The sequence below is a fragment of the Cnephaeus nilssonii genome (assembly GCF_951640355.1).
Source record: "Cnephaeus nilssonii genome assembly, chromosome: 2".
In the NCBI taxonomy this organism is placed as follows: domain Eukaryota; kingdom Metazoa; phylum Chordata; class Mammalia; order Chiroptera; family Vespertilionidae; genus Cnephaeus; species Cnephaeus nilssonii.
In genome coordinates, this window is record NC_137073.1 from 13578081 (window position 1) to 13600039 (window position 21959).

General features: G+C 52.9%; 1 protein-coding gene across 1 annotated transcript; it reads left to right on the forward strand.

The window, feature by feature from the left end:
* Positions 1–9882: 9882 nt before the first annotated feature.
* Positions 9883–12248, forward strand: LOC307105280 (tryptase beta-2-like; the record flags this gene model as incomplete). Its single annotated transcript, XM_079780980.1, has 5 exons — positions 9883–9943; positions 10095–10266; positions 10380–10645; positions 11723–11886; positions 11960–12248. 5 exons carry the CDS (start codon positions 9883–9885, stop codon positions 12122–12124), a joined length of 828 nt encoding a protein of 275 aa, XP_079637106.1. The 3' UTR covers positions 12125–12248.
* Positions 12249–21959: the final 9711 nt, after the last annotated feature.

The window sequence follows — 21959 nt, forward strand, 5'->3', positions numbered from 1 at the left end:
TCAAGATGGCAAGATATAACATCTTAATAATACTGTCTTTCTATTTATGAACATGGATATCTCTCCATTCATTCAGAACTTTGATTTCCTTCGTCAGAGTTATGTAGGTAGATCTTGTACATATTTTATTAAATTATTCTTAAGTACTTCATTTTGGGGATGCTAAAGTGAAGGGTATTGCTTTTAATTTCAAATTTCAATTCTCCATTATTGGTATATAGCAGTATATAACAATCTATACTAATAAAAGGGTAATATGCAAATTGGTCAGGATGCCCTCACAGTAACAACCGAACAGCAGGCTGCGTGGGATGACCAGGTAGGCAGGGGGGAAGTGAGGGGTGACCAGGCCAGCAGGAGGGCAGTTGGGGGCAACCAGACTGGCAGGGGGGGGACAGTTGCAGGCAACCAGGCCAGCATGGGGGGACAGTTGGGGACAACCTGGTCAGCAGAGGGGGACAGTAGGGGCAACCTGGCTGGCAGAGGGGGACAGTGAGGGGCGACCAGGCTGGCAGAGGAGGACAGTGAGGGGTGACCAGGTTGGCAGGGGGGCAGTTAGGGGCAACCAGGCTGGTAGGGGTGCAGTTGGGGGTGACCAGGCCAGCAGAGGGGCAGTTGGGGGCAACCAGGCCAACAGGGGGGCAGTTGGGGTGACCTGGCCAGCAGAGGGGGACAGTGAGGGGTAACCAGGCTGGCAGGAGGCAGTTGGAGGCAACCAGGCTGGTGGGGGGGGGGCAGTGAGATGTACCAGGTTGGCGGGGGGGAGGAAGTTGGGGGCAACCAGACCCGCGACGGGGGGCAGTTAGGGATGATCAGGTCAGCAGGCAGAGGCTGTTAATGGTGATCAGACTTGCAGGGGGGGCAGTTAGGGGTGATCAGGCAGGCAGAGAGGTGAGCACTAGGAACCAGTGGTCCCAGATTGTGAGAGGGATGTCTGATTGCTGGTTTAGGCCCCATCCCCAGGATGGGGCCTAAACAGGCAGTTGGACATCCCCCAAGGGGTCCCAGATTGGAGAGGGTGCAGGCTGAGCTGAGGGGACTAGCTCCCTCCCCATGCATGAATTTTATGCACCAGGCCTCTAGTTGAGTTAATATTAACTTTATATCCTGCAACCTTGCTATATACCTCCTTACTAGGTCCAGAAATTTGTTTGGTGTTTGTTCCTTGGGATTTTTCTAAATGGATAATTATGGCATCTTCAAAACAGAGGCAATGTTAGGTCTTCCTTCCCAGTCGGTACTTTTTTATTTTTTTTATTTTTGATTTTTTGGTCTAATTGCATTATCCAGGACTCCAACAAGATGTTGAATGGGAGATTTTCTGTTATAATTTACATTATAACATTATTTCTGTTATAATGTGTGTTTTTTTTTATCTCAAGCATTTCCTTTTTATTCCTCCTTAGAGTTTTCGTCTCTCTGCCCACATTACCCCTCTGTTTTGCATGATGTTCATGTTCCCATCAGAGCCCTTAGCATGTTATCATAGTCAGTATAAATTCTCTGTCTGATAGACCCCAAATCTCTGCCATACCTGAGTCTGGTCCCGTTGCTTGCGTTGTCTCCTCGGACTGTGTTTTCCTTGCCTCTTAGCATGCCTTGTGCTTTTGTGTGTGCATGTGTGTGGAAACTGATATAATGTATTGGGTAATAGGATTGAGATAACTAGGATTTATGTTCCTCTGACTGGGCTTGGGCTGTGTTTCCTATTTGTGAGACTTTGATTTCCTCTGGTGACTGGTTTTGTCTCTCCTGCTGTCTTTCGTTTCCCTAGAAGCTCCTTCTCCAATAGAATGTCTGCTCTCTCAGTGTGACCCAGTGATGACGCTGAAGCCCTGTGATTCGGTGGGAGGCTACTGTATTCTGAAATCCTATGAGCAAACCCCCGCTTTTAATGGCTTCAGTCCCTGGCTGACATGAAGGCTTTGGGGGTGGGTGGTGGTGGTTACTTGTTCCTCCACCTTCAGTCTGACAAAGCGGTTTTCCTTGAGGGTAGGCTTTGTCCCAGAGAATAGAAGGATGTGGGTGCATTTCACATTGCTTCTTTTCCCCTCCCCTTGCCTGAAGGGGATCTCTCTGAGAGCCTGGTGTGGCCCCTGGAGTGGTCCCTGGAGGAAAAAGTCATGGAAGTAAGTCCGCCCCCCCTCCCCATTCCCCACCCTCAGCCTGGGACCCCAGAATTTTTAACTCTCCAGCTGCCCATGATCAGTGCCCAGCAATTAGCCAATTAGCCTGTATTGTTCTGACCAGGAGCTGCTGCAGCTTGTGTGTGTGAGCAGTGGTTCTCTGTCCCCCTGTCTCTCCATTTTGGGGACTGGCTTGCCCTTTGACCTAGATTCTCTGATGGGTCTTCATTTGACTTTCAGTTTGTTCTGCATTTTTTTAAAAATATATTTTTTTATTGATTTCAGAGAGGAAGGGAGAGGGAGAGGGAGAGAGAGAGGGAGAGAGAGATAGAAACAGAAACATCAATGATGAGAGAGAATCATGGATCAGCTGCCTCCTACACGCCCCGTACTGGGGATTGAGCCTGAAACCCAGACATGTGTCCTGACCTCCTGGTTCATAGGTCAATGCTCAACCACTGAGCCACACCAGCAGGGCTGCATTTTTCTTGTTGTGAGGGTAGGAGTAACAACTTACAAGCTCTACATGTCAGAGCAGAAAGGGGGGGAGAGAGAGAGGTGGGCAAATGTTGGTTTACACAATACAAATAAATAATAATGTAAGAATAAACCCTGTGTTTTGTATATTCACAACTGTAAACCTACTTTTGTCCACCCCTGTGTGTAATCACATGTTTTGTGTGTGTGTGTGTGTGTTTGTCTTTGTTACTCCTCACCTGAGGATATTGTTCCATTGATTTTTAGAGAGTGAGGAGTGGGGGCAGAGTGACAGAGAGAAATATCGACATGAGACACATCAATCGGTTGCCTCCTGCATGCACCCCGACCAGGGCCAGGGAACCTGCAACCAAGCTACGTGCCCTTGACCAGAATCAAACCCAGGACCCTTTAGTCCGTGGGCCGACGCTCTATCCACTGAGCCAAAATGGCTAGGGCTACATGTTATTTAATTGAGATAAAACCAACATACACGGATTTCACAGGACTTGAGAGTCCAGTTTGATTCGTTTTGAATATTGTAAAATCTATATAACCACCGCCCCAAACAAGATACATAACGTTTCCATTATCTGAAATGGTTTCCTCTTGTCTTCTTCAAGTCAAGGATTTACCCTCCTCCCCAAAGGCAGCCACCGCTGCGATTTTTATCACCGTCGGTTAGTTTTGGGGTTCCAGAACTTCACACGAAAGGGGTCATACATGCTGCACCTCAGTGCTTGGGCTTGGTGAAACAATTCTGAGATTCATCCAGGTTGTTCTGTGGTTTGTCCTTTATTCCCTTTTTACTGCTGAGAAGGATCCCACCATAATGAAGATGTTCTCCTGACAGGAGTCCTCACTCTTTTTAAATGGGGCCAGTTCACTGTCCCTCAGACCGTGGGAGGGCCGGACTATAGTTTAAAAAAAACTATGAACAAATTCCTGCACATATCTTATTTTGAAGTAAAAAAAAACAAAACAGCAAAAACACCCGCCTGTGGCCCGCAGGCCATAGTTTGAGGACACCTGTTCTAGAAACTTAGCAGTGCTAGCACCACATTTCACATCCATCTCGAGTTAATTTGTGTATGTGATGTGAGTAAGGCCCAAGTTTCACTTTTCCCCGTACATTTATCCACCAGGTGCCATTTATTGGAGAGGCCGCCAGTTACCTGTTCAATGTCGGTGGCATTATTGTCATAATACAAAAGATCCTGTAATTTCTGGATTTGTATCTAGGCTCTGATTCATCCCTTTTATCTCTGTGTACATCTTGACCCAACACTGCATTGTCTTAATTATTAAAATGGGAAAGGATGAGTTCTTCATAATTGTTCTTTTTCCTCTAGAATTCAGTGGTTCTCAACCTTTCTAATGCCTCGACCCTTTAATACAGTTCCTCATGTTGTGGTGACCCCCAACCATAAAATTATTTTCGTTGCTACTTCATAACTGTAATTTTGCTACTGTTATGAATCGTAATGTATATATCTGTGTTTTCCAATGGTCTTAGGCGACCCTGCTAGCGGTTCTCAACCTGTGAGAACAGCTGCTGTAGAGCCTAAGACCATGGGGAAACACAGATATTTACATTACACAGACTCTGGGGGACAAGCCACAAGAGAAGGGGGGCACCGGCCGTGCTCTGTGGAAGGCTCCAGAATGACACATGATGAGCCTGGCATGGACACTTGTGGGTCACACGCTGAGACCTGGTGATGTGGTAGAAAGCGGTGGCGTCAGAGAGAGCGGTAACAGAAGAGGGTGGTGTTTAGGTCACTGAAGCAATAGTCCCGATAGAGACCCACACAGAAATGATCAATTATTTTCAAGCCAGGGAAGGGATGGCTTGCTTTACAAATGTTTCTAGAATGATTGTGCAATCTGTGGGGGGGAAAAATATGAGGCCTGCCACTTGCCTCCTAACATACATAATTTAATTTAACATGGAGAATAGATTTAACTGTAGACATTAAAACTATAAAAACATCTAGGAGCAGCTGTAGCACAAAATCTTCCCAACCTGGAGGAAGGCGGAGGGGACTCCAAAGAGAAAACAACGGATAAATGGGACTTGATCAAAATTTAAAACCTACCCTCTGAGTAACACTGTTAAGATGATAACAATACAATCCACTACCGGGAGACAAAGATTTGTAATGCATGTATCTGGCAAAGGACTGTATCCAAATTTCTGATGGAAGGGAGGGAGGGATGGAGGGAGAGAAGAAAAAGAAAAGGAACTCTTACAGATCACTAAGAAGATACCCAACCCCATTAAAAAGGGGCACAGGCTTGTGCCGATCGTTTATCACAGAAGCTGTTCAAATGACCCAGAGGCACATGACAAGAGGCTCATCCTGCCAACTCATCAGGAAACTGCAGACTAGGAGATCAACGCTACACACACCCCCCGCCCCCCTGTCCCCTCAACCCCCCCGTCCCCCGAGCAATAGCTGGAATGTTTCAGGCCTCCCCACTCTCCTCCCTCTCGCTCCCTTTCCTCCGGAATGGAGCAGCCAAAGCCTGGCGTGGGGCAGGGCAGGTAGGCCTCTGGTTGGGTTGGTGCTGGGGGCTGCGCTGGCCCAAGTGGGGTCCGAGTCCATTGGGGGGAATTGACCAAAAAAGATAATGCATTAAGGACAGAAACCAGGTCTCACATGCCGGAGAAGGCAGGCCAATACGAACAGGAAACAGCTGGAATAAACTGGTTTGGGATTGGGGAAGGCTCCCATTTCAATATAGATATAGAACTATAAAGGTGTGGGGGCATGTACATATGTGCGCATGTATGTGTGCTCGTGCCTGCCAAATGCATGTGCACATGTGTGAGCGTGTGCATGAGCATGCACGTGGGTGAGTACCCGTGTGCACATACACACATTCTCTGGCTCGGTCCCAGAGCAATCAGCAGCCTCTTAGATCTGAGTACCATTTGCCCCTGAGAGGAGCTTGGCCACCGGAGAGGTGACTGGAGTTGGAAAGTAGCGGGGCCGGGAATAAGCTTGTGCCAGGACGTACTCAAGGAGAGACGGAGAGAGGCCTCCCCAGAAACACGTCAACAATCATGTGCCCGCACCTTTATCTGCAGCAGCCCAGACAGGAAGCAAGCAGAAGTTCATCAACAGCTGAAAGGAGAAGCACACTCTATGCTCCTGCGATGGGATACCACCTGGCAATAACAGGAAACACAGATGCAGAAGGTGACAGGGCATCCACCTGTATTACAAATGCATGAAACAAGCCCACTGGAGGGCATGTGGCTGACCTGAGCCTCTTGGGAACGAGTGGCGACTGTAAGACTAAAAGCACAGGGACTGTGCGCAGCACGGTGCTCTGGTTGACAAAGTTAATTCCCACAGGGGTGCAGGGTGACGCTCCGGTACTGCTACGCTGGCAGTGAGCAGTGAGGTGAAAGGACGGAGGGTATTGGGAGCTGGGTCCTCCCTATTGGGGTGGGAGGTTGGGGCAAGCATGGAGGAGGCGAGTGTGATCCCTGTGGTGATGGGCTAGAACCGGAGACACAAGTTTGAAGTCTTGATTAGCTTAATAAAGACACATAAGAAGATGTTTATTCATGTGTGTCTATGCACCAGTCAGTGCACACACATTTCCTTGTTCTCTCAGCTGAGGGCCTAGATGCAAGGACGCCCCAGAGCAACCAGCACACCAGGGCCCAGACCCGGGTTTCTAACAGCATCTCCAAAACAAGGAGCTGGGGGCCTTGGAGAAATGGCTGCTTCTAGGACTGAGGCAGCAAACGTTCAAGGTCAGCCAGGTGTCTGAGAAGCTGTCACAGCCCAGAGGACCCTAAAGAGACAAGACGATTAGATGTCATGTGGGGCCTGGATGGAATCCTGGGACAGAAAGAGGCCACTGGGGGGAAAGTAAGGGCATCCGAATAAACCAGGGATTATAGTTAGTATAGTGTATCATATTGGGTCATCTATAACAATAAAAGCATAATATGCTAATTAGACCGGACAGCCAAACCATGTTCTGGATGTCATTTCTGACGTCCTTTTGGACAAAGCTGAAGCAGCTGGGGCAAAGGCAGAGGTGGTTAAGGATGATCAGGCAGGGAGGCAAGCAGTTAGGGCAGATCAGGCAGGCAGGCCAGCAGATAGGGACAATCAGGCAGGCAGGCAAGTGGTTAGGGGCGATCAGGCAGGCAGGAAGAGGGGTTAGGGGCGATCAGGCAGGCAGGCAGGCAGGAGAGTGGTTAGGAGCCAGCAGTCCCGGATTGTGAGAGGGTGAAGATTAGGCTGAGGAACCGCCCACGATGCATAAATATCATGCACCAGGCCTCTAGTTAATTATAACAAATAAATCATACTATTATAAGATGTTAATAATAGAGGAAATTCGGTGCAGGGTATAAATCTAAACCTGTTCTAAAATTTAAAAGTATATTTCTAAAAAAGAAATACAGACCTAGAGTTCCAGGCCCAGCTGAGCCTGGCAGAGACAGCTCAAGCCCTGTGCAGAGTGTGGCCTCAGCTGCACCCAGGTCCCGTGGGCTCAACCACAGATCAGACAGACACATCACCAGCTGTCCAGCCTGGGGCAGCCCTTCCTAACTGTCCCCTGACCTGCCAGAACCTGACCACTGAGCTGATTAGGGGACCCTGGGAGGGGCCAGGACTTCCTGCCCCCCCCCTCCTCCTAATCACAAGCTGAGTGGGAGGTCCCTCTAGGTCAGTGATCTCCTCTTAGACCTGGGAAAATTGAGACATGAGGAGGGGTTTGCTTGATGATCCAGGACCAGTCTTCTCGGGGTGCAAACCTGTCTGCTTCCCACCAACCTCTGCCAAGAGCTTCAGCTCAAAAGTGGGTGTTGACCCTGATGATGATAAGGGTGACAATGGCACCTCCCGTCCAGGCCTCTGGGGGCCTGATGTGGCCCAGTTTAGGGGGTGGGGGTGGGTCTGCAGGAACACAGGTCATCTGCCTCCTGGACCACCCAGTGCCATCTAGGCCCCCACAGGAAGGGAGATGGGGCCCTCACCTGTCCCACCCCAATTAGCCTCCAGCGTTGGGACCCTCTCTCCCCACTGTCCCATTATGCTTGGGAGGCAGAAGGATGGCCTTTCCAAGATGTCCTCATCCTCACCCCTGCGCCTGTGACTGTGGGCTCACGGACAGAGGCTTTTGTGTCCATGACTAAGGTGACGGCCTCGAGATAGGAGAGTCTCCTACGCCACCCGAATGCACCCAGTGTCCTCAGGTGAGTCCTTAAAATCACAGGGTCTTCCCAGCTGTGGGCAGCAGATGTGAGGGTGTCGGAGAGGTGCTCCCGGCGGCCTTTGAAGAGGGAGGACAGGCCAGGAGCTGAAGCACTTGGGGGCCTCAGGAAGCTGAAAAAGGCCAGGCACTGATTCTCCCCTGGAGCCTCCAGGAGGAATGCAGCCCTGCCCGCACCTGGACTTTAGCCCCGTGAGACCCAGGACATACCTCTGACCTAAGAATCATGAGAAAGTAAATGTGTCATCACAGCACCGAGTTTGTGGTAATTCCAAACCCAGATGATTTCCCTGGAAAATGTATCCAACATTTCAGAAAGAAATAATACCAAACCTACGTAATCTATCCCAGTTGGAGAGAACATTGCCCAACTCCTTTTTATAAGATCAGGATTACCCTGATACCAAAATTAGTCAAAGACATTACATAGAAATGTAACTACAGACCAATATCCCTCATCAGCATAGACACAAGAATCCTCAACAAGATATTAGCAAATGGAATCTAGAGCTATATAGATGGGATCTAGATAACACATCATGACCCAGAGAAGTTTGCCTAAGAAAACCAGTGACCTTCCTAGAAAGAGCCACCAAAATCTTTAACCCAACTTCGGCGAATTGAATTCCTCAAAATACGGAGAGGCTGACACATCATGGTCAAGTAAAATTCATTCCAGGAATGCAAAGTTGGTTTAACATGTGAAAATCAATCCGCGAAATTCATCATATTGACAAACTGTAAAAGAATAGCTATTGTCTTATGCTTAGAGGCAGATAAAAACTTTTACACAATTCAACACCCATTTCAATTCACCAGAAATTTTCAGCAAATTAATCAAGACAGTGTGCTCTAGTTATTTCTGTTGAATTGAAATGGGTGTTGAATTGTGTAAAAGTTTTTATCTGCCTCTAAGCATAAGACAATAGCTATTCTTTTACAGTTTGTCAATATGATGAATTACGCGGATTGATTTTCACATGTTAAACCAACTTTGCATTCCAGGAATGACCTATACTTCTTTAGAAAAATAGAGCCTGGGCCCGACCTCACATCGTATCCAAGGCCTGGGTCACCTCAGGTTGTAGATGGCTGGGAAGAACATCACTCACAAACTGAAAATCAGGACATTTCTGGACCCTATCAAAGAACTGAGGTCACAGGCCAAAGAGCTGACCCAACATCTGGAGAGGAACCGGATCAAGCATTTCATCACCTGGAACAGATGCTGCAGGAGCCAGCCAGGGACAGGTGGGTCCCAGAGCCAGGCCGGTGTCTGGTCAGGGTAGGGGGCAGGCCGAGGCTCCCCTAAGGCCACAGGAGGGCCATCCGGATGGCAGTGGGTGATGCAAAAGGATCAGAACTCTGGGTGGTGGGGGAGGTGGGCTGGAGTCTCTGGTAACCAGCAAGCCCAGGGGACTGAGGAGCTGGGTGGATGAACAGGCAGGGATAGTGGTCAGCCCTGGTTGTGGAGGTCGGGGGCCAGGGGTAGTGGGGCCTGGCTGGGGAGTGTCCAAGGGGAACTGGCACTAGCTGCTTGTTATCTAACTGTCACTTCCATCTGCCTGTCCCTCACTGATGATACTCAGATCCCAAGATAACAAGGTTCCATGGTGATCAGCAGAACTGCTCAGATAACACTCGGACATGGACGTTGTCAGATACCCAAGGAATCCTGGGTGGGGAGCAGGGCCCTGCGTCTGAATCATCTACTTCCTCCACCCTAGATTGGAGGATCGAGCACCCCCTCTTCTGACCCCCCCACCCGTCTGGAAGGATAAATGGGGAGGGGAGAGTGGGCTGGGGCAATAGCAGCGGGGACTGGTCAAGGTAAGCACCCCCACCAGACCCCACCATCTGGGGTTAGTGCACTGAGGAGCTGAGCCTCACATCTGGAGCAGCAGGAACTCAGACTCCGGGTCTGAACTGACCCCTCATCCCGGGGTCCTCGACTCCATCTGCACCCACACCCTGCAGACCCCGGCCGGGCTCAGCCCCCTTGGGTCAAGCAGCCCCTCCTGGCTCCTTCCAGATGCTGAGTATGCTGGTGCTGGCACTGCCCCTCCTGCTGAGCCTGGGGCACGCGGCCCCTGGTGAGTCCTGACCCTGCTCAGCCCTGTCCCTGTCCCTGTCCCTCCCCCCTCAGGCTCCACAACGGGTGGTGGGCTCACAGAAGCCCAGGTTTGTGTGGGCACGGGGGCCGGGCTGTGTCTTGTCCTGTCCTGAGGGTGTTTCCTGCCCCAGCCCCGAACCAGGACCTGGAGAGAGTGGGCATCGTGGGGGGGCAGGAGGCCCCTGAAAGCAAGTGGCCCTGGCAGGTGAGCCTGAGACGCAAAGACCAATACTGGATACACTTCTGCGGGGGCTCCCTCATCCACCGCCAGTGGGTGCTGACCGCTGCGCACTGCGTGGGACCGTGAGTGTCCATGGGGCCTGATGGGTGGGGACTGGGCCCGGGACTGCATCCGCACTCCCTCCGGGGTGAATAGGAGGCTACTCAGTCCCCTGAGTAGATGCCCCTCCCTCCAGGGACATCAAAGATCCCGCAGACCTGAGGGTGCAGCTGCGGGAGCAGCACCTCTATTACCGGGACAAGCTGCTGCCCATCAACCGGATCATCGTGCACCCCAAGTACTATGTCATCCACGAGGGGTTTGACATCGCTCTGATGGAGCTGGAGGACCCTGTGAACATCGCCTGCAACGTCCAGCTGGTCACTCTGCCCCCTGCCTCGGAGACCTTCCCCCCGGGGACCCCGTGCTGGGTGACAGGCTGGGGTTATGTGAACAATGGAGGTGAGTGTCAGCCACAGTTGGAGGGCTTAGGCATGGGGGGCTGGGGGAGGGATGAAAGGGCTTCTTTGGACTCCTTATTGAATCTATGCACAGCTCCTTTCTCCAGATTGCTGAACCCTTCGTAATGCTGGGACAAGAACCCCGGCATGAATGGACGCCCACCCAGGTGCTCCAATATTAGTGGCGCCCAATAGGGGGCCCCAATGTTAATGGCACCCAACGTGGGGCGCCAATAGACCAGCTCAGGGAGTGGTAGTTTCGTGAGTCTGGCAGAGGAGAGCAGGGACTGGGTGCCTGGGCAAGGAAGTCACTTAGCGTCTCCGTGCCTCAGTTTCCCCTGGCACGAAAGGGCATCATCACAGTTGGTATTTCATGGATGGGATACAGGAAGGACAGAAAACACACACACAGGTGTTGTTACTAATAAGGGAAAGCGAACAGTGCCCGTGTCTGCAGGCTGGCCTGCTCTTCTCCCTGTGCCCCGACAAGCAGCCCAAAGCAGGACCAGGGGGATGAGCTGGTCTGACCCTCCAGCACCATCGTCTTCTCTCCCTTGTCCCACAGTCCAGAGCAAAGCCTCACGGACACTGAGCATGAGCAGGTGCCCTGCGTGAGGCACGTCCTCTGGGCCTCCCACAAGGGACCTGATTGTGGCATCGCCCAGGCGCCCGTGGAGACACAACACCCAGCCCATCCAGCCCCGAAAACTGAGTCCTGGGCCAGGCTGGCCTCGAGGCAGAGCTTGGAGGAACCCGGGCCTGGCTCCCACCCCTTCCCTTCCCCAAAGGGGCGTGAGTGAGGTCAAGGACGAGGCCCAGCCTTGGGGGAGAAGGCAGCAGCCCTGCATCGTCCTCCTCCTCTCACCCCACTGTGTCTCTCCCACCGCGTGGGCCTGAAGTCCGAGCCCCTCATTTCCTGGGAGCCAGAGGCCCCCCCACAGCAATGGGGGCCTGAGCCCAGGCACCAAGGAGGCAACGGCAACCCCCTGCTGCCATGCCCCGCCCCTGCGCCAACCCGAGGCAGCTCAGCTGAGCCGCCCAGCCCAGCCTGCTTCGTCCTCCTCCTCTCACCCCACAGTGTCCCTCCCACCGCCGTTCCCCCTGAAGGAGGTGAAGGTCCCCATCGTGGAAAACAGCAAATGTGACGCGGAATACCACATGGGCCTGTACACGGGGGACAATGTCCGGATTGTCAAGGACAACGTGATCTGTGCCGGGGACGAGGAGAGTGACTCCTGCCAGGTGCGCCCGTGTCCTCCCCCAAGGCCCCACCCCTCAGCCTCTCCAGCCACTTGCTGACCCCTCTCCTCCCCAGGGCGACTCTGGAGGGCCGCTGGTCTGCAAGGTCAACGGCACCTGGATGCAGGCGGGTGTGGTCAGCTGGGGTGAGGGCTGTGCCCTGCCCAACAGGCCCGGCATCTACACCCGCGTCACCTCCTACCTGGACTGGATCCACCAGTACGTCCCCGAGGAGCCCTGAGCCCGTCCCTCGGGCTGCCACCTGGGGCCGAGGAGAATCCAGCCCCCTCCTGTCCCCGACCACTGCTTCCTGCCCAGTGTCTGCCCTTTCCACCTCCCCTGCCCCCTGCCCTGACCCCCCCAGCCAAACCTCCTCAGCCCAGGGAGTGGGTGGTGGGCACTGCCCCTCATTAAAGTGTGTGAAGAGCACATGTAGTTGTGGTCGTGTGTCCCGCTATGGGCGTCACCGAGGGGGAGGGAGGGCTCCAGGGGCAGCCACACGGCCACTGTGTGTCACTGTGGGGACCCGGCCCTGAGCACTGGGCATGGCTGTGGGGACACCCCCTCCCCAGCCCCTGGTGCCTGGGGCTGTGTCTCCTCGGGGAGCAGTCATGTGAATTCAGGACACATAAAGCAACACAGAGCATTTAAAAGATGACTCTAGCCCAGCCAGAGTGGTTCAGGGGTTGAGCATTGACCTATGAACCAGGAGGGCACAGTTTGATTCCTGGTCAGGGCACATGCCCAGGTTGTGGGCTCAGTTCCCAGAAGGAGGTGAGCAGGAGGCAGCGATCGATGATTCTCCCTCATCATGGATGTTTCTCTCTCTCTCCTCCCTGAAATCAATAAAAACATTTTTAAAAAGATGATTCTAGGGGCAGCCAGGTACCCAGCAACGGGGTCACGATGTAGACCCTTGTCCCCTCACCCTGGGGCCCTCCGACCACGCAGGGCCCGCCCTCCCCAGCACTGTCCTCAGCCCTCAGGCCGCACTGCGCACCCACATGTGCACGTCGTGCGGCTGCCCAGGTGTCACCTCTGCAGACGGATGGAGGGTGAGGCTGGAGCCTCCCGTCACCGAGCACCACGTGGTGCCGTCCCCCGCGGTGCGTGCAGGGGGGACACCGTTTCTCACTGTCAGCGTGTCAGCTCCCAAGCGGAGCCCGTGTCCAGGCTGCTACAGGGGACAGAGCTGTCCCCAGTCAGGGTCTGAGGACCAGGGGGCGCCTGTCCTGTGCGCACACCCCGCATGTCTGCCCCGTGCCAGCCAGGGAGCTGGGCCTGAGGTCCGAGCGCCTCCGTTTCCTGGGAGCCAGAGGCCCCCCACAGCAATGGGGCCATGCCTGTCACCCTCCAACCCCCCATTCTGGGAGGCGGGTGGCATCTCACTGAGTTTGAATTAGCACTTTGTGGGTTTTGGTGTGGGAACCCCTTTCACAATTGGGGCCCCCTTGGCAGGAGAGGGGACAGGTGTCTGCCTGCAACACGGACGGGGCCCAGGCCCTCGTCCAATGCGTCCACCTCTTGGACGTGCGGTCGCCGAGCGAGCTTCCTGTCACCGCTCAGGTCCCTGGGCCGCTGGGTTTGTGCATCCGGCGGCTGTGCGTGCGGGGTGTCTCCGGGCACAGCGTCCCCTGCCCGAGCTCCGCTGCCCCCGGTGCAGACTTGGAGGTCCGCGTGGGAGGGCCTCTGCCCACTCCCCTGAGCCTCCCTGCTGTGGACACCGCGGTGGGGAGCTCCCCCTCCTCACTCCCTTTCCCCCTTAATCACCTTATTGCGGCCAGAATACTGTCCTTCCTCGGTGTGAGAGCAGAGAGGGGCCGGCCACCCCCTCCTCCCTCTCCGTCCCACGCTCTTGGGGCTGCAGCTGTGGTCGGTGGGCTGAGCTCCCTGGATTGCTCACCTTGCACAAGCGCATTTACACGTTTCCAGTGCAGGCTGTGCTGGGGACACTGGGGGACTAGGGCTCCTGCGGTGGAGGGTGCAAGGAAGGAAAGGTACATGGGCGGGGCCTGGGGCTGACCCCCACACTGGGGGAGCAGGGAGGAGGCCGGGCACCCAGCTTCCCCTTGTCTGGCCCTGAGATCTCGAGGCGCTCAGCCAGCTCAGCCAGCGGCCATGACAGAATAAGTGAGTGTTGGCTTATCAGGGAGGGTCAAGCGGGCCTTCTGCTGAGCCAAGGGTGCTGCGAGGGAGACAACCCTTCCTCTGTGCCATGGGTCCTCCTGAGGGGGCTCCGTGCAGGCCCACGTTCACTGGCTGCTGGTGACCCGCACCCCAGGTCCAGGCGAGGGTGGCACTCTGGGGTACGCCACCCCTCCCTGTGCTCTCCTGGAAAATGGTCACAGAAACAAGTCCCATCAGAGTCATCGAGGGGACCACACCCATGGTGACTGGAGTTTCTTGTTCGAGAGCAGGCCTGCAATGCTGGGGGTGTGGGGGTCCCGCAGGAAACCATGTGTGGGGTGTCGGTGGAATGAGAGGGGTCTCAATGCTGGGGACAAATGAGCTAAAACAGGTGAAGGCTCTGAAGGCCCATCGTGTGGGGACCAGGGAAGGCCCTGGGGGTCCAGGAGGCAGAGGACTGGGTCCCTCCCGACCTGCCCCACCCCAGGCTGGGCAGCATCCGGCCCCCGGGGCCTGGCAGAGCCGGCCTGGGCTGCAGCCCCACTCCCCTGAGCTGGACAGAGAGAGCCGTTTCCCCTTTCCCGAGGTCACCTCCTCTGTGTGTGGCTGTCACCTGTTCACACAGGCCCTGCACCCAGAGGTGGTGCCACTCACATCCGTGTTCATCAGAGCCAACGTGGCTCACTCACTTCTGAGCTGAGGCTCTGGGCCGGGTGCTGGCGGGAAGGAGACCAGTCTGTTCCCGGAGCAGCTCGGTCCTGGTGGGTCATCAGGCAGCCTGCCCTCGTGCCTCAGTTTCCACACATCTCAGAGAGGACTCTCCCATCGGGTCCGTGATTTGGAGCTAGGCAGGGAGTTGGGTGTTTGGACCAGAAAGTCTTAGCCCTTCCCAGAGGCCCCTAATCAGCTCGGTCACCAGGCCCTGGCCAGACAGAGGACTGTTTGGGAGGGCTGCCTGTAGCTGGGCCGCTGGTGATGTGTCCGGCTGAACTTTGGTGGACTTCACAGGATCCGAGGATGGGGATGCGGACAGGGACTCTGGGGAGGGCAGGGTGGGGAGAGTCTGGTCCCAGGTCCTGAGCTGTCTCTGCTGGGTTCAAGCTGGGCCTTGAGCTGGGACCCTGGTGAGGAACCCCCAAGACCAGGCTCCGAGGACAGAGGAGCCCATGTGCCCACGGGAACTGTGGAGAACTTCTGGGAGGGGGCAGCACTGACATCGCCTTTGCCCAGGTGAGGAGGAAAGGCGCAGGATGCAGCCAGGGTGTCTGGGGTGATAACTGTCCTGCTGTGGTCTTTTTTCCCCAGAAGAATATTGTTTTATTGATTTCAAAGAGGAAGGAAGAGAGAGATAGAAACATCAATGATGAGAGAGAATAATGAATTGGCTGCCTCCTGCATGCTCCACACTGGAGATCGAGCACACAACCCTGGGCGTGTGCCCTGACAGGGAATTGAACCTTGACCTCTTTGTTCATAGTTTGACGCTCAACCCTGGAGCCACGCCGGCCAGGCCTGCTGTGGTCTTGATAGTAGGTAAGAAGAGCAGAGCCACAGTTGTTTAATGATTATTCACCTAACTGTAGATAAGATGATTCTAGGGTCCGGTTTCAGTCTGACTGTGCGCTCCTGAGACAGCCACTCGCTGCCCGGACTGCAGGGTCTGTGTGGGGCAAATGGAGGTGATAAGCCCTCACCTCAGGGTGTACACAAGGAACAGCTGGGCCTGACCTCAGCTCCTCCTCCATCCTCCCTCACTCCTGGGTCTTTCCTGCCCCTCCCCAACTGGCACGTGGGGACTGATTGCAAAGGGATGGTGGAAGGTTGTATAATTGGACTATGGTGGTGCTTATGTGACTGTATGCATTGGTCCACCTCAAATTGTGGGCTTAAAATTGGCTAATTTAATTATGTGCGCATGCAAGATAAAGCTAATTTAAAATTTCTCATCATGGAAGTCTTTTCTTTTTTGTTTTTCATCCTCACCCGTTGATATGCTTATTGATTTTAGAGAGAAGGGAAGGGAGAGAGAGACATCGATGTGAGAGAGAACATTGGTTGCCTACTGTACATGCCCATTCCGAGAATTGAACCCGCAACCTTTTGGTATACAGGACAATGTTCCAACCAACTGAGCCACACTGGCAAGAGCTAGAAATCTGTTCTTAAAGGTATTTGTCTTGAAAGATCTGAGCAGCAACCCATTTTTCTGCCAGAAAAACAGGAATTCACTGTGGCCAAGCTTTGGAGCACACAGATCTTCAGCTAATGACTACAACGAAGCCTGTGGTTATTATTCCCACTGTGAGATCCCAGGCCAGGGAGCAAAATCTGCCTAAACCGCACAGCAGATGGCATCTACACACCGGTTCCCCCTTGGGAGTGTGGCCGATGGCTGTCTGCACACACAGGTCTGAGTGTGGGACACCTTCAGATGGTGGGGTCCCTTCCTCCTTCCTCATCTCTGGACTTTTACTCCGGGACTGGCCTTCTGCAGCCTTGGCTTCACCCAGGAGAAATCCTCCAGGGGCCTAAGCCATCCCATCGTCCCCTCTGATTGTTCCTGGGTCTCTCCCAGCCCACCCCCACCAGCCCTTCTCATCTCCCCTTCCTTCCAGCCCCTGCCCAGCTCACTATAGCAATGTGCTCCCAAGGAGGGTGTGGCTAAGTCCCTGGGAGACAACTCATGTGCCCCAAGCCTCCATTCAGTGCCTACAGGGGCACCCCAGTCATGAGAGGGGACCTAACTGCTATAAACAGGATCAGCTTGACAGTAACCAGCTAGGTAAGTGTAGCCAACTGCAGAGTTGAAATCAAGGTACAGTTAACCACATATTGTATATAAGCATCGGCTAGGCCTCCCTTCGGGGAGGCGGGCCTTTGAATGTGAATCCTGTGTCCTTTACTTGTTGCAAGTAAATAAAACTACCTAACTGCACCCACGCCTCCTTCTTGAGGAGAACACCCTTGAGGAACCCCTGTGGTCTGGTAATGCTTGCATTAATGGGCAACGGGATGGGGGATGGGCCGTGGGGTGGAGTGGGGGAAGGTACCTTCCTGAGGCCACACAGATGACAGGGGAAGCAGGGTGGGGGTGCTCAGGATCCATACAGTCCCTCCCTTCGGAGCCCCCATTCTCACAGACAGTCAGCGAATTATGTGCAGGACCCTCCTCCTTGGGGACGTCCTCTGTGACACCAGGTCGGGCCTGCTGTTCAGGCACGTGCCTCCTGCCTCTCCACAACTTATAGGTGTCGGGTCAGAGGGCGATGGGGTCCCAGGGAGCCTTCAGTAAAGATCCTGGATTCTCCCAGCGAGGGGCGAGAAACCTTCCCAGGCCACAACAGGCTGCTGATTGGCGCCTGCCCTCTGTGGAGGGGTCAGGGCCATGGTGGGGAGACAAGGCCCAGACAGGAGGCAGGAGGAGCCTCCCGTTCCAAAAGGTGATTCAAGTCCACTTTTCCCCACTTCAGGACCTTTCAGTCTTGCCTGGACCCAGGAACTGGTGACCTCGCCTGCCTCCCCTCCACCCTCCACCCCCCACCCCCGCCCCAGGATGTAGGAAAGTCATGAGGCAGAATAGAAAGAATTCAGGGGAAACTCCCTACAGGTGGGATGAAAAAGTAGGAGCAGACATCACAGGCCAATAAGCTTCCAGGTCCTCACACCAGAGCCCGCCCCCTCCACACATGATCAAAGGTGTGGGGCTCTGACCACAGTGTGCCAGAGGCTAAAGGCCCACCTGCCATGCACATGCATGAAGGCAGTGACACAGCAGTATTACTGTTAAGGCCCCTTTGCCATCCGCATGCGCGAGGGCAATGACTCAGCAGTAGCACTACAGGTACTGTGCAGGTGCGCTCTTACATAACCTACTATGTTAATGGAGCACAGGTGTCACTAACTGGCACGAGGCCGCTCTTGTTTGAGTGAGTATACAAGGTGCCACTGACCCACCGGTTGTGGCTGCTTTGTTTGCAATAAAGCACGACCCACCTTCCTACGGCCACTCGTATTTTCTTCCAATTCCCACATCCAAAGAGGTCAGGTCCCTGGCTGAGGAACTTGGACCCAACAGAAGGGAAACAGCCCTAGCTGGTTTGGCTCAGTGGACAGAGTCAGCTAGAGGACCAAAAGGTCCTGGGTTCGATTCCGGTCAAGGGCACGTACCTCAGTTGCAGGCTCGTTCCCAGCCTGGGCCCTTGTCAAGGCAGGTGCAGGAGGCAACTAATTACCGTGTTTTTCTCACATCCATGTTTCTCTCTGTCTTTCTCTCTCTCTTCCACTCTCTCTAAAATAAATGGAAAAATATCCTCGATTAACAAAACAAACAAAAAGCAAACAAAAAAAAAAGGGTGTGGGGACAATTTATGGCAGGAAACCCCTGCTGTGGTCAACAAAAGCAGATCAATCCAAGATAGAAGAAAAATTGACCAGAGAAGAACCCCAAATCTCATCTATATAATACATTAAAAAGCCTAAGGGACCATTACGACTGGTGGACTGATCGCTATGATAATGCACTGACCACCTGGGGCAGACACTCAATGCAGGAGCTGCCCCCTGGTGGTTAGTGCACTCCCACAGCCAACCTCCCTCAGTCAGCCAACCTCCCTTGGGTCCTCTCCCCCACCGGCCAGCCCTGATGAGCCTCAATGGCCAGCCAAGCCAAGGGACCCCACCCATGCACGAATTCATGCCCTGAGCCTCTAGTTAAACCACAATAATGAAAATGCACCATGTGGAGAAGGGGGACAAATGCCTTGGCACTTCTGGAATGGACCATATTAGGAACAAGAGTCTTCACTTTTTCTGTTTTGGTCCCTTTTCTGTCACTTTTGTTGGTGGGAGTAAGTCTCCTGCCTGAGATAGTAAGTCCAGCGGAGCAGCTAGCCACTGCCACCACTCTTGGTAAGTCTGCCCTCAAGGCGTGGGGTAAGCGCATCCACATGACCGTCCCCGGGTGGCTCCCAGGTGACAGGATTCCATGAGAGCTGGGACTGAGCCCCTAGCTCCAATTGGACCCACCCAGTTTGCTTCGGCTTTCTACAGCACACTTTCTGTTTTGACCTCTCTCTCTTCTTTTGGGGACTGGATATTCTTGACCTTGTTCAATGCTTAGCCTCCTGTTTAAACAACTCTTGGGGGTGTGACATATGTAATTCCTTGAATTGTAGCAGAGACTTTCTTTGTTTCCACCACTCATTCACAGCCTTTGAAACGTGCATTCTCATCTTCCACGTCTTGTCTCTTGTCATTCTGTGTGTGTTTTCCTGACCCTCGGAGGACCCAGGCATCTCAGTCTTACCTGGTCACCACAGTTTTCTTTCCCCTGATTGGTCTCTAGGGCAATAACTGGCACTTTTAAAAAGCATGAGCAGAGGATTCTGACGATGGCAACCGGCAGGAAGGTAAGGAGGGAGAGAGTGTGAAAGATAGAGGTGTGTGTGGATGTGTGTGGTGAGTGAGTGTGTGTGTATGAGCTAGGGAAAGTTATATCCTGCCGGTCTTCCAAGGGGCTGCCAAACGGGGCAGTCTTAGACGGTGGAGCCCTCCTGCCACTGCGGACACTCCTGGGGTGGCCAGCACGGGCACAGAGACCATGCCATCTTGAAAAACAGAGCTGCTTGAGACTAGGATCCTAACCTCAGCACCACCCAGTCTGGTCTCACATGCAAACGGGACCCTCCAGCCACTGGGGACAGAGACCTGTGACCACAGCTGCAGAACCACAGACACCAAGAATCCAAACATCCCGGCTGCGGATTTCTGTGAGTCACAGAGCACATCCCCCTCCCCTCAGTCTCTTGGAAGCACCTATAGGAACTGCTACACCCGCCCCTCGCACAGGGCCACAGGGCCGCTACAGGAATTTGAGCCTGGAAGCCCACAGACACTGGGAATCTATTCCCTGCAATGCACTCAGGCAACCAAACCCCATGCCCATGCTGGGCAGCAGTGCCACCTGACTTCGATTTTGGGCAAGCGTACACAAAAGTATGTTTTCTGCAGCGCAGGAGTGGACCTCCTGCTGACACAGTGCTACTGTGCAACATGGTCCCCCAAGCAGACTGAGATCTTGATTCTCTGGGTGAGAGACAGCACTGAGCACCAGTGACTTGACTCTGTTTCTCATCGCGTGTGCCTGGGATCCCTGATTCACAGTGCATTCACACTAAGAGCCAGTGACTCCAATTCTTGACACATGCACACACAGGGAACCTGATTCTCGGTGAGAGGCCACACCAAGCAGCAGAGACTTTGATAATCAATTCTTGGTGCAGGCACAGGGGAACTCTGACTCCTGGCAGACGCTAGGGGACTCTGATTTTTGGCACATGACAACGGGGTCTCTGTTTCAGCGTGGCACAGGCAGGGTCCCTGATTCTAGGTGCACGCATGAGGCCACACTGAGCACCGGTGACTCTGATCCTGGGCGAGCGTGGCTCCCACCAACTCATGGCAGCCACACATCTTGGTCTCCGAGCTCTTCAGTGACATTCGGGTGGTGCAATGCTCCCACTGCACATGGCCAAGGCCCACACAACTCTACATTTGAACCTTCTGGTGATAGAATGGGGAGATGACACAATCCCCAGAGGAAAGAAAATGAGGAGTCACCAAGAAAGGAAAGAAGTGAAACGGAAGCATGCAACATGACAGAAAAAGGATTCAGAGTAATAGTTGTACACTTCATATACCGGATGGATGAGAAAATCAACAACCTATGCAAAAATCAGGAAGAAATCAAAAGTGATATAGCTATAATCAAAAACGCCATGGAAGGTTTCAACAGTAGACTAGAAGATGCAGAGGAGCAAATTAGTGAGTTAGAAGATAAGGTAGTGAAACAAGCTCAATCTTAACAGCAACTGGAGAAAAAAATTAAAAAGCAGGACGAGAGCCTAAGGGAGCTTTGGGACAACACCAAATGAAGTAACATACATATAATAGGGCTGCCAGAAGGACAAGAAGAGCTGAAAGGATTAGAAAATCTATTTGAAGAAATAATGACAGTAAACTTCCCAGATATGGGGAAGAAAATAGTTACACAAGTACAGAGAGTCCCAAGCAAGATGAACCCAAAAGACCCACACCAAGACACATCATAATTATAATGGCAAATGTTAACGACAAAGAGAGAATCATAAAGGCTGCAAGAGAGAGACAGAGAGTGACCTACAAAGGATCACCCATCACATTATCAAATGATTTCTCAACAGAAACACATCAAGCTAGAAGGGAATGGAAGGAGGTATACAAAGTGATGCAAAGCAAAGGACTGAATCCAAGAATATTCTATCCAGCAAGACTATCAATCAAAATGGAAGGGGAAATCAGCAGCTTTGCAGACCAGACCAAAAAGGGCTAAGGGAGTTTATCACTACCAAGCCAGCAATGCAAGAAATGCTAAAGGGAATGCTGTAAAAAGAAGAAATAGAAAGGGAGGAAGGAACACAGGCATAAAGTACAGAAATGGCTACAAACAAGTACCTATCAATAATAACATTAAATGAAAATGGATTAAATGCTCCAATCAAAAGACATCAACTGAGTGAATGATAAGAAAACATGACCCATAAATATGCTGTCTACAGGAGACCCACCTCAGAACAAGGGACTCACAAAGACTGAAAATTAAGGGATGGAAAAATATATATCAGGCAAATGGAAATGAAAAAAAAAAAAAGCTGGGGTAACAATACTTATATCTGACAAAATAGACCTCAAAGTGAAGACCATAACAAGAGACAATAAAGGCCACTTCATAATTCTAAAGGGATCAATAAAACAAGAAGATATACCTTTGGTAAACATTTATGCACCCAATGCAGGAGCACCCAAATACATAAAAAACTTCTGGAAGATATCAGGGGAGAGATTGACAGCAATACAATCATAGTAGGACACTTTAATGCCAGGAGCCAATTCCAGCATGTCATAATTGCAAG